Source organism: Triplophysa dalaica, chromosome 3, assembly GCF_015846415.1.
Source record: "Triplophysa dalaica isolate WHDGS20190420 chromosome 3, ASM1584641v1, whole genome shotgun sequence".
NCBI lineage: Eukaryota > Metazoa > Chordata > Actinopteri > Cypriniformes > Nemacheilidae > Triplophysa > Triplophysa dalaica.
In genome coordinates, this window is record NC_079544.1 from 4,093,495 (window position 1) to 4,107,132 (window position 13,638).

Genomic DNA, 13,638 nt, shown 5'->3' on the forward strand with positions numbered 1-13,638 from the left:
AAATTCAGCGACGTCTGGTTGTTTCATTACTGTGAGGCACTAAATCGCTTGCAAAAACCTTTACTTATACTTTACATCCCTTTGGTGGAATGAACTACCAGCCTCCATCTGAACTGCAGCATCCTTCACAATCTTCAAAGAACAGCTCAAACATACCTTTTATTTGACTAACCAATAACTCTGTATGTCTGTCAAAAAAATAAAATTTTGTTCATTCTCTCCTTTGTTAACTCCAGTTTTAATCCTCCTAGTAGCATGGCCTTGTAGACTAACGCTACCGTAAACGTGTTGACAAAATGTTTAATAACTCTCCTACTTGTAAGCAGTGTTTCCAGATCTCACGAGACACATCCTGGCTAATTCGCTGCCAACGACCATTGGTCCTCTCTCTTTCTCCGGAAGGAGTTGTTTGACCACTCCTCCATGACATGGTTTGTGTGATGGATTATGAGTTTGATACTTTGTAAATCTCGTATGAGAGACCGTGGATGTTGCACGTTGGAAATATTTTAACATCTGTGACTTTCTGGTTGATGACAGCCTTGTGTTAAGGGAGTGAGGGAAATTATGTTTGTACTTTGGTTTATTCATTTTATTTCAGGTAATGTAAAGAGGTTTTAAAAATAGAGGTTTTGTTTACTGTTAAGGTCTGGTTTGACCTTGAGGATTGTAGCTACCCTCTCATTTAATTTAATAAAAGATCATTTTTAATTGACATCTCTCTCTCTGGTAGTGATACTCATTTGTTCTACTTATTCATTCATTCCTACATTATTTCACTGACTTCATTCATTCACACTTTTTCTTCACTATGTAAGGATCATCCAAAGAACAGCCTAGAGTCCCCTGACCACCTTAATCCTCCCCTTGCTCTCCTACTTTTCGAACAATTTGGATAAAAGGGTCTGGCAAATTAATAAATGTAAAATGTACATAAAAGCTCCGGTTTGTGTTCGTATGGACAGGGTATGATCCTCCAGACAATGATCCTCTTGCACCATCATGAGGTGTACAGTTGGCCAATTCACAATTATTTTGGGGGGGGGTCAGTTCTTATGTCAAGCGTGGTTAAGGTGAATTCAAGCACAGGCAGATGAACTCCTTAAACTTTACTTTAATATTCAGAAGACAAAAACGCACACTAACCAAAGGAACTGAACTCTGGTTACAGAAAATATACACCAGAACAAATGAAACAAGACACAGGTGAACCTAATTAACCAATAAGGAATGAATGAGGAGCCAAGACAACAAATGAGGGAACGAAACAAAACTAAAATACAATGGAACAAATAAACCGAGACATGTTACAATTTCTGGAAAACTTGTTGCCTAATATAGTATGTAATCCTCCCATGTCCAACCAGCCTAGTATAAGGCCTAGTATATTCAAACAACACATTTTTTAATGAATAATAATTGTGTCACAAATCTCAATTTAATTTGTTGCATTTGGTAAACTCTAATTCATTTCTGATAGAAATTACTCCATATGATATAAAGGTTAACGGTCACTTGTTTATTAATTTTTTTTTTTTAATTATACTATTACTATAAAACCATTTTATACACAAAATAAAATCATCTTTCACCTTAAAACAATAAAAAATCAATCAGAATTACTATCCTCAAATATTTAGACGTCTTCTGATTAAATTATCAAATACTCCACAAACAATGTATTAAATGTTGTTTAAAGACCAATTCATCAGTTTTTTTCTGTATTATATATAAGATTAGACTAAATACTTTAATGTTATGCAATGTACTGATGCACTGACCAAAATACACCTTTATAGGCTATGCAAAATTTCCTCTGACTCTTCTGATGCAATAGTTATACTATTCCACAAGAGGTCAGGCTTCACCCATAAAAATCAAAATACGGCATAAAATCGGCATGTGAGGGGTGGAGAAATAAGTCAATTGTAAGTTTTAGAATTTTGTTCAAAGTAGTTGCTTGTTGGATTCTGTAAGACATGATTTGGCTACTCAGTGTGTGGCTTATTTCTCTCACAACAGGTAAGATAATAAATCACAATTACTGATGTGATACTTTGTTTAATTTGTATATAACATAAGCTGGTTGTGTTTCTATTCAGCTCATCTTAGTATTTTATATTTTTCTCTTCTTCAAAAAATGATCCTCTCTATCGTTTCTTTCTTCTATCAGGTGATGTCTCTAGTGTGGGAATAGCATCAATATCTCATGATGAATTTGTCTCAGAAGGAGATTCAGTCACTCTGTCCTGTATTTATAATAGATCAGGTGGTGTAGATACTCTTCTGTGGTACCGTCAGTACTCAACATCCAGACCAGAGTTCATGTTTCTGGTAAATGAAGTTAATTTTAAGCAGCCGGCTGATCCTGTAATTCCTGGAGTGTCAGCTAAAGTAAATGAAGAGAAAACTGGTGTTTCTCTGGAGATCTCCTCCACTGTATTCAGTGATTCTGCTCTTTATTACTGCGCTCTGAGGCCCACAGTCACACAAAACACAAACATGATGCACAAAAACGTTGAAGCATTTTCTGTGTTTTTTTGTGATTAGATTTATTTCTTTAGTGCTTTTCAAAATATGATTTGTTGCAAAGCAGCTTGACAGAATCTACACTGCTCCAAATATTTGAAACACTCATGGGTTCTCAATCAATGAAATACTAAATTTGAAAATTTTATTTATATACATTCTATAATTTGTTTACAACAAAATTGTGACAACGATAAATGGAAACCAGGGCTGAATTCAATGCAACCACTGGCTAGCACATGGAGGTTTGTGCAATGCATTACTGACCCACCATCAAACCTGCTCTTATCCATGAAGTCAACGGGGTGCCAGTGTCGGCCATGCCAATTCTGGTGTTCTGTGGCAAGTGCCCATCGAACTGCACTTTGTTGAGCTGTGAGCACAGGACATACCAGAGGTTTGGCCCTCATGCCACCCTCATGAAGACGCTTTCCGACAGTTTTGTTATAAATATTCACACCAGAATATGCTGGGTTGTTGCTCTTCTATGACCCTGTCCAGCATTCCTGCTGGGAGACACATCAAACCTCCTTGCAACTGCCTTTTAAGGACTTAAAAACAAGGACTTGGTCTTTAAAGCACGCAGACTCATAAGTCTTAGAAGCAAGCTGATATGAGACAGTCTAACCATGCAGAGGATTTCCTAATTGCATCACCTGCTGCTGCTGTTGCCTGGTGACAGCAGCGAGAGACACAGCGGAGACTTTTTAAAACAAATGCGGTGCTAGAAAAATGAAATTTTATTTGAGAGGATATGATGCGATGATGTAGATTGTCCAGCAGTACATTAAGGAGATACTTCACCTAAAATGGAAAATTCTGTCATTATTTACTTACCTCCGAGTTGTTCCAAATCTGTATACAATTCTTAGTTCTAATGAACAAAGAAAAAGATATTTTGGTTGTTAAAAGTTCCCAAGAACCGTTTGCTGTCCTACATTCTTCAAAATCTCTTCTTTTGTATTCAACATTTTTTTCCTTCCATGGGAGCCAATCTGTTTGGTTATTAGCATTCTTAAAAATATCTTTCTCTGTGTTCATCAGAACAAAGAAATGTATACAGATGTGTGTACCGAATTCCCTCTGATGACAGAATTCCCTCTTTAAGTGCTTATAATAATGTTTCAAAAATAATTGTTAAAATTAAGGACGAAATGTTTAAAAGTTAGGTTTAACTTACAGTTTAAGTAACATTTTAGCATGGATGTCAATGAGAAATTAGTTTTAAATTAAGTTGAATTTGATCGGAAATCATGCTATTTTTTTAGTCTGTTTAACCAAAATTGCATGAGCCAACTTAATAACTTTATGAAACGCGACAGAATGTTTGAAAACACTTAAGATTTATTTAATTTTAAGTATAAACACACATTGATAGACAGGCACACAACAGTTGAATTTAAAATAAGATCAAATTTATTTCTCAGATATGTAACAATATTAAAGTGTTTCTCATGTCTATTTAAAAAAAATAAAGCCAGAGAGATGTCGGTTTTACCTGTTGTTGAAAATTACAAAGATAAATAGAAAATCTGAAAGCAAGAAACCCTTAAATCAATATTAAAATGTTTTGATTCGGAAATGTTAATATGAGTAGATTGATGTTTGTAATGGCTGTCAAGCTGTAACAAAGATGATATATAAAAGTAATTGTAGTTGATCTTTCATGACTGATTTGAATGTTCTAGTTCACAAGAGCAACGATACTGACACGAAACAAGATTGAAAGATTTATTGACACACTTAGACATCAACGCTCACCACACAAATCTCAACAATGGTGACAAACATCAAAGTAATTCTGATAGACAGATCAACTGCAATGCATGCTGGGAGTCATTAATCAGCTTTGTTGTATGTTGTTACCCAGCATGCATTGCAGATAGAAGTTGTCTTTTGTTAATTGTCACCCTTTTGAATTTCATTCACTGGTTCTTGATGTCTTATTTACTAGTTTAATGACTTTTGAGTATTTTCTGTTAGTTCATAGAAGTCAGTGTAACCGGAACGAACCACACCTACACCAGGCGGGCTTTGAACCGGGTCAGTTCGGCTTGGGAGTCAGGCGCTCTAGCGAGGAGCCTAAAGACCGCAGTCTCTAGCGTCTGTCGCCAGAGAGTCCTTGAGGTCGGGAAGTGAGGTTTACATACTCCACAGCTCTACACTAGCTTGCCTCCGTTACATCAGGAAATACCACTACTTTAATCTCACTAAATTGCATTAAGTTCGATTCAATTGTTTCTTGCTATCAGGGAAACAGAATCCAACACACCTGGGCTGTTTCTCAACGGGTTTGTGTCCTTGTGGAGACCGGTCTTGCGAGGGCGCCTTGGAAGAACAAACGGGGATTGACGGGCCGCAGTGACTTCGGCCCTTCAGGAGTCGAGTTGACTAGCTGTGACCTCCAGAAACTAGCTGACCAATACATTCCTGTGAATGTATTGCTGATAAAGTCTGACAGTTTACTTAATGGGTAGTCTTTGTTGAGATACTCACTGTACCACTGCAAAATATGTTGATTTCATTGTAGTTGGACAAGAAAATAAAAAATACATTTAAAGATGAGGTTGTTAGATACTAGACATTTAAATAAAGCTCTGAATGTAAATCAGTTGTGGTTTATGGAAGTGAATAAGGGTGTTGAGTGTAATTTCATTAACCACACCCACCTACATCATAATCTGCAACATATCTTCAATTACTTTAGTATTCTACAAACAACTAGAACTTCGTCTCGCATTTCACAATATACAGTTTAGTTACATTTTAAGACATAAGTGGTAAACATTTTATATATCAAAAAGAAACAAAACAAACTCTTCTGTATCGGTCTGGTCTGTCAAAATGGATACACGGATGACTTTACTCATGATCTTCACTGCAGTTTCAGGTAAATATATTCTTAGGTTACATAGTAACAGATTAAACAAACAACCACCACATTTTTCAGCAAGTAATCAGTCATAAAAAAAAATCTGATTACAGTTTTTTGTTAAAAAGAATATAAAATGTTTCATTTCAGGCTCATTTGCAGATACAATTGAACCAGAAGGAGACACGTATATAATCAGTCATGAAGGAGATTCTGTCACACTGACCTGCAAATATGAAGCAGACAGCAATTATGTTTGGCTTTACTGGTACAGACAGTTTCCTAACACAGAACCTCAGTATTTACTTCGAAAAGGTGCTCGATACTCAACCGCTCAGCATATACAAGACAATCGATTTAAATCTGAAACATCTCAAACATCCACTAAACTGATAACAGACCGTGTGTCTCTGTCAGATTCAGCTCTATATTAGTGTGCTCTGAGAGTTGGAGCCCAGTGATATTAAAAGCCTGCATGTCTTTACAAAAACTCAATGTGCTTTAAACTGTGTTTAATCAAACCACATCAAACCACTATTATTTTGTGTAAACCACAGCTCTGGAAATAAGAGCACCTGTGAATTTAAGAGATTATAAAAACGTTACATATGGCACATCAGATTGACGTTTAGCATTTTAATGTTTAATTCCTTATATGTCAGTTAATCTATAAAAAACAACTCGTGTGATGGTGACAGAATGCTTAACTAGAATTATTGATGACTTTCCCAAGTTTGAAAATAAACATGTTGCCTCTGTTTAATTTGGCAATTTTTTCTGTTGGTGTGAGCTGAAATCTTCAGGATGTTTACTCTTTAGGAGCGGGGTTTGTAGACCTACTTGAAGAACTACTTTTAACTCACATAGAGAGAGATAGTTTATGAATTGATTATTTCCTGTTTCTTACATTTGCAGCCAACCACAAGACTCAACACAAGCACCACCTTAATACCTCAGAGAAATACTGACGGAAGCACATAACAGATCCATCAATTTATGATGTGGACATCACTGCTACTAGTTCTCATTGCAGCAACAGGTATATAAACTTATTTACATTTTATAAAAAAACATTAAAAGTATATTTATTAAAGATGACATCACTGTTTATTTTTATTGCAGTTTCTTATGGGGATCAAATTGAACCAGATGAAGCTGTTGTTGGTAGAAGTGAAACAGACAGTGTGACATTGAGCTGCACTTATAAAACATCCTATGAATATGTTGATCTTTACTGGTACAGACAGTATCCTAACAAAGAACCTCAGTATCTACTGTGGAAAGGTGCCCGATCAAGAAATGGTCATGAAAGCATACCGAATCCTAATGAATTTGATTCCTCTACATCCAGAACATCCACACAACTGATCATTAAAAAATCTGCTCTGAAAGATTCAGCTCTTTATTACTGTGCTCTTTGGATAGACCCAGTGATACAAAGTTTCATAACAGCTGTACAAAAACTCAAACATTAACTATTGACTTTGAACTTAAAAACATTCAAGCATCAGCCAAACCGAAATGTATTATCTAAAACCACTTGTACAGTGCGGTACATTATGAGGAAACACCTGCAAATCATACAGTCGCCAAAGTCAAGCCTTTTGATTGACTAACACAATATTTCTAAGCATTACTAAAATGTATTTCCAAACTGTAAGAACACACTGATCTCATATTGTCCATGTGATTTTATCATGAACACATATTCTGAAATTGTATATGTCAGCTTGCTCTAATGAGTTAACAGGACTGGATTGGCAGGGTTGCCAATCTGAAACAAAATGATTTATCACAAGCCTCATGTCTCTCTAGTCAAATAATAGAACCAAATGTTGATAAATACAATAATTATAAGATTAACAGGTAAACAAAAGCTTTCCTGTAGCTCAGTGGTATGAGCATTGCAATAACAATGCAAGGTTGTGGGTTTGAACCCAGGCGATTGCATATGCCAAAGTATAAATGTGAAGGATAATGCAATGTAAGTCGCTTTGGATAAACACGTCTGTCTGCCAAATGCATAAATGTAAATAAAAAAAAACTTTCACTTCAGTCATGCAAATAAAACAACAACACAAACCCAATTTATAAATAGCACCATTGCACAGGAAAACCATAGACTTGGCAACACAGACTGGCTCACAACATTTCTATATGGGGGACAATAAAGACCCCTGTTGTGCCTACGTGACGCTTACGTCATGGCATTAGCTGGAGAAAAACTGTCATCTTGTTGTGTTGTTTAGTGCCACAATCGACAGAATACAGTCTCCAATTTGATATTTTAACACATTCCTGCTGCTATACCCAAACAAAAACACTGACGACAGCTTTAGTTAAACACAATAAAACATGCAGACTGAACAAAAACGATCATCAAAAGAACTCAAGTTTCACTTCATAAAATTTTAGTTAGAAAAACTTCTGTCTTTTGTTTGTGTGGATTATAATTTGGGAGTATGTTTCTAAAAATATCTCACGTATGGCCATATCAGAAACTGGGGTACAAGATTATTTTTAACGTAGCGTTAACTTTTGAATGCATGTGGTAAACACATCACAATGTTTATTAACAGTAAAGGCATCTATAGTGGTCTACAGAAACAGCCGTTTATGCAGCACATTTACACTGTATGGTTATGGAAGTTTTATAATATTTTTAATAATGTTACACTATTCTATATCAAAAGTGGTGTATATCAACAGTACAACAGTAAAAACATTTGACTTATCTTCTATAATTTTAAAGCACAGTGTTAATGTGTTTTGTTGTCTTCATACACTAACTTAAATTATTCTCACCATCAATTTAACATATTTAAAAGCTTTAATTTAGACACATAAATAAGATCATAATTTTTAACATCAATTTCCTCAGTTAATGTAAAGAGATTGTGTTAAGGCCACAAAAGCCTCTGTGTGAATATGATGAGTGAGGTGTGTATGTGTGTGAGGGTGGAGTTTTGTTACTCTAGACTCGAGCTGAAGAAAATCTACGACACATTACAGTTCATTACTTACACGTTCATGTACACAACTAAAGGTCCTGTAGTCTAAATAAAAAACTATGTTACTCATTTGCTTCATTTTTACACAGATCCTATGGTATGGTAAGTACTATTCATATTTTGCATCTCAGAAATCTAATATCCATGTTCAGTTCCAATATTCAATTGATTACATTTACATCTCTTTATGTTGTTTATCAGGTGATGCTAATGAGAATCCTATCAGACCAGACAACACATCTGTGTCTATAACTGAAGGACACAACATCACTCTGTCCTGTAAATATGATGGATCAGCTTACAGTCTTCACTGGTACCGGCAGACGTCTGGATCAACACCAGAGTTTCTAGTGCTTATAATGGAGTCCACTAAACATATCACCAAATCTACTCCACCTCAAGCACACATGAGCATCAGACTTCATGATAAACACGTGTATCTGGAGATCTCCTCTGTTAAAGTCACAGACTCTGCTCTGTATTAATGCGCCCTGGAGCCCACAGTGACACAAAACACAACAGCACTCTACAAAAACCTCAATGAAGACACAAAACATAAGTGAATATGTCTGTTTATCATAGCGTCATGTTTTGTGTCTTATGCATCCAATATGGAGTACATATTGAAAGACATGGACAGATAGAAAGGCATAATAATAGTCTTAAAAGTGATGAAAGACCATCACTTATATTGTTCATAATAAAACCATCATGTGTCTTCACAGATATTTGGTGTGTTTTGAAAAGAACAAAAATACTCACAAAATGCTTTTAATAAACACTGCTCCTTCGAGTGTCATTGTTTAGAAAAGCATCTGCTTAATGAGTAAATTAAAATGTAAATGTACCTTTAAAGATGCAGTGAAAGTGACTTTAACGAAAACATACAAAATAATAGGCCTGATATTTCTTGTTGAGATGATCCCAAATTTGTACTATAGTAGTAATTTGACAGATGCACAATTAATGTGATAGATGTAAAGTTAATGTGATAATGTTAATGTGATGTAAATGTGCACTAGAGGGCATTGTTAACACAGAAATTGTTTGTTTCATTGATTCTAACCCTTCAGTATATGTGAAGCAGTAGGTGACACTAGATATTTATGGTGGTTAAACTACAGAAGGTGATCAGTTTTTTAATGAGTTAGAATAATAACCAACAGCAATGCCTTTAGGCACACAAGACTGCATTCAATATAAATCCTTGATATGGAGAACACATCTGGGTACATTCATGTGTTATCTGGTCTTTGAATTGAAAGCAGATTTTGACGGTTATTGATGACGTAGAGCGAGAACACAAGACAGCCAAATACACAGATTGAGAAACGGCCCTGGTCTTCATTTTTATGTTGTCCTGAATACTTCGATTATCTTGGTCATGTGTATTTGATAAGGGTTGAAACTAAACTCTACAGGACATCGGCCCTTCAGGAGTTGAGTTGACTAGATCTGACCTACAGTAACTAGCTGACCAATATATTACTGTAAAAATGGCTGAAAAAGTCTAACAGTTTACTTAATGGGAAGTCTTTGTTGAGATACTCACTGTACCACTGCAAAATATGTTGCATTTATTATAGTTGCATAAAAAAAAAACCATATAGATATAAAGATGAGGTTGTTAGCTGATACTAGACATTTAAATAAAGCTGTGAATTTAAGTCAGTTGTGGTTTATGGAAATGAATAAGGGTGTTAAGTGTAATTTCATTAACCACACCCACCTACATCATAATCTGCAACATATCTTCAATTACTTTAGTATTCTACAAACCACTAGAACTTCGTTTCACAATATTTCACAATATACAGTTAATTTACATTTTAAGACATAAGTGGTAAACATATTATAGATCAAAAAGAAACAATATAAACTCTTCTGTATCGGTCTGGTCTGTCAAAATGGAGACACGGATGACTTTACTCATGATCTTCACTGCAGTTTCAGGTAAATATACAATATTCAGGTTACAAAGTAGCAGATTAAACAAACAACTAACACATTTTACAGAAAAAGCAATAATCACTAGATCACTTAATGTATGATGTATCTATCAGACTTAATTGTAATATGTTTCATAAAAAAATCTGGAAAAAAATATATAATATGTTTCATTTCAGGCTCATTTGCAGATACAATAGGACCAGAAGGAGACACGTATATAATCAGTCGTGAAGGAGATTCTGTCACACTGACCTGCACATATGAAACAGACAGCAATAATATTGATCTTTACTGGTACAGACAGTATCCAGACCATGAACCTCAGTATATACTGTGGAAAGGTGCCCGATCAAGAGATGACGAGAAAGACATACCAAATCCTAATGAATTTGATTCCTCTACATCCAGAACATCCACACAACTGATCATTAAAAAATCTGCTCTGAAAGATTCAGCTCTTTATTACTGTGCTCTTTGGATAGACCCAGTGATACAAAGTTTCATAACAGCTGTACAAAAACTCAAACATTAACTATTGACTTTGAACTTAAAAACATTCATGCATCAGCCAAACCAAAATGTATTATCTAAAACCACTTGTACAGTGCGGTACATTATGAGGAAACACCTGCAAATCATACAGTCGCCAAAATCAAGCCTTTTGATTGACTAACACAATATTTCTAAGCATTACTTAAATGTATTTTCTACACTGTAAGAACACACTGATCTCTTATTGTCCATGTGATTTTATCATGAACATATGTTCAGAAATTATATATATCAGCTTTGTCATAATTCCACTATCATGTCATGTTTATTCGTGTTATTTGAGTGGAGTCATGGCATAACCTATGGTTTTATGTGAGATTGAATGAGTCTTTCTCGTGTCTCGTCATTGTTCCCTACATCTCGTTCCTCGTCAGCCTCTCCTCAGTGCTAATCCCCAGCACCTGTTCCTCGTTATGATCCTGTGTTTGTTCCCTTTAAAACACCCTCGTGTTCGTGCATTGTTCTTGTTCTTGTACGTCTTGCCTGTATCCTGTTCAGTGTACCTGTAGCTTTATGCTATGCCGTTGTTCCTGTTACTTGTTACCTCGTTCCTGTTCCTGTTCCCTCGTCTTAGTAAGTGTTTTAGTTTAGTTTTTATCAAGTGTTGTGTAGTTCAGTATTGTGTTAGTTAGTCTTGTACCCTTATTCTGTTTGTTTGGTTTTACCCCATCGTGGGTCTTTGTTTTGTGTTTATTATTTAATAAACAACCTTTGTTACCACTACCGTCTGTGTCTGCCTGCAATTGGGTTCCCACGCCATGTCTCCACCTGAGTCTCATGACAGAATGCACAAACCACAAACGAACCCAGTACCCTTGCGGTCTCGCCAGGCCCACTTGCTGCTTGGATTCCGCCAGGGGACTTTCGGTGACCAGGAGTTCGCCAGGGCATTCTCGGCGGTGGCGGAGGTGACCGAGTTTGGTGAGGCGGAGTTGAAGACCATCTTCAGCTGCTGCCTCACTCGGCGCCTCACACCGTCGGAGAAGAGGCTCCTTGCCCCCCCCCAGGGTCTGCGGACATGGTCAGGTAAGTGATCAACCGGAGCAATCCTTACGGTGAGGTTTCCACATGGGACTTTCACCCCACGGTCGAGCGCTGCGGATGATCTTGTCCTGGCCGCCGCTGCCTGGGGGGGCTCAGTACCCTCTGGCTCGAGCTCCACGGCTGCCGGTCCTTCTGGTGGAGTCCGAGATTAGTGGGTGGCTAGAGACTCTGGGGCGACGTCGCTGGAAACCTCCCTCCAAGTTCTCCCTCGGTTCTCCTCTGGCCCGGCTGAAGCAGTCGTGGTCCAGACCAACTATAGAGGGAGGAGAAGGGCACGTGGAGGACGTTCCAGGCCGAAGTTGCTGTCCTGCAAGTCAGTGCAGCAACTGGCAACAGTTCCGGAGGTGTCTAACCCCATATATTTTTTGGGGGGGCGCCCTGGAGAGGTGTCGGTCCGAGCGGACAGCCCGACCGCAGATTCCTCCCAGTAACTGGCACCACAGAGCGCTGCCCAGCTGCCGTCAGACATCGCTGCCCAGCCGCCAGAGAGCGCTGCCCAGCCACTGTCAAGTCTGGCATCCCAGCAGGCATTCAGCCCTGTCCTGCCGGCCTTTCGACCGGCGCCAAGCCCTGTCCAGCCGGCCTCTCGACCGGCGCCAAGCCCTGTCCAGCCGGCCTTCCGACCGGCGCCAAGCCCTGCCCCTTCTGGACTTCCCCCTGGGGCCAAGCCCTGCCCCTTCTGGACTTCCCCCTGGCGCCAAGCCCTGTCCTTTCTGGACTTCTCCCTATGTTTGTTATTTTTATTATCTCACCCTAACCCATTGATTATTTTGTCATGTATGCCTCTTTTCATGTTCACCTTGTCTGTCTGGTTTTTGTCTGTTTCCCAGTCAGTCTTGTCTTGTTAGTTACCCCTTGATGAACACCTGGAGGTGTTCATTTGGGGGGGGGGGCTTATCTCATGATTCCACTATCATGTCATGTTAATTCGTGTTATTTGAGTGGAGTCATGGCATAACCTATGGTTTTATGTGAGATTGAATAATTCTTTCTCGTGTCTCGTCATTGTTCCCTACATCTCGTTCCTCGTCAGCCTCTCCTCAGTGCTAATCCCCAGCACCTGTTCCTCGTTATGATCCTGTGTTTGTTCCCTTTAAAACACCCTCGTGTTCGTGCATTGTTCTTGTTCTTGTACGTCTTGCCTGTATCCTGTTCAGTGTACCTGTAGCTCTAAGCTAAGCCGTTGTTCCTGTTACTTGTTACCTTGTTCCTGTTTCTGTTCCCTCGTCTCAGTAAGTGTTTTAGTTTAGCTTTTATCAAGTCTTGTTTTGTATTTATTATTTAATAAACAACCTTTGTTACCACTACCGTCTGTGTCTGCCTGCAATTGGGTTCCCACGCCATGTCTCCACCTGAGTCTCCTGACAAGCTTGCTCTGAGTTAACAGGACTGGATAGCAGGGTTGCCAATCTGAAACAAAATCATTTATCACAAGCCTAATGTCTCTCGTCAAATAATAGAACCAAATGTTGATAAAAACAATAATTATAAGATTAACAGATAAACGACAGCTTTCCTGTAGCAGTGGTATGAGCATTGCAATAACAACGCAAGGTTGTGGGTTCGATCCCAGGCGATTGCAAATGCCTAAGTATAAATGTATAGGATATTACAAAGTCGCTTTGGATAAAAGCGTCTGCCAAATGCATAAATGTAAATAAAAAGAAACTTTCACCTCTG

At 37.9% G+C, this 13,638-nt stretch overlaps 2 gene segments (V, D, J or C); both read left to right on the top strand.

Annotated features, from left to right (window-relative positions):
• The first annotated feature begins 8,332 nt into the window (after positions 1 to 8,332).
• Positions 8,333 to 8,897, top strand: LOC130416370 (T cell receptor alpha variable 17-like). The segment is given in 3 exon segments: positions 8,333 to 8,341; positions 8,502 to 8,514; positions 8,614 to 8,897. Coding segments are annotated over 3 exon segments (306 nt in total).
• Positions 8,898 to 10,228: 1,331 nt separating this feature from the next.
• On the top strand, positions 10,229 to 10,894 carry LOC130416386 (T cell receptor alpha variable 14/delta variable 4-like). The segment is given in 2 exon segments: positions 10,229 to 10,365; positions 10,539 to 10,894. Coding segments are annotated over 2 exon segments (402 nt in total).
• The last annotated feature ends 2,744 nt before the right edge of the window (positions 10,895 to 13,638 follow it).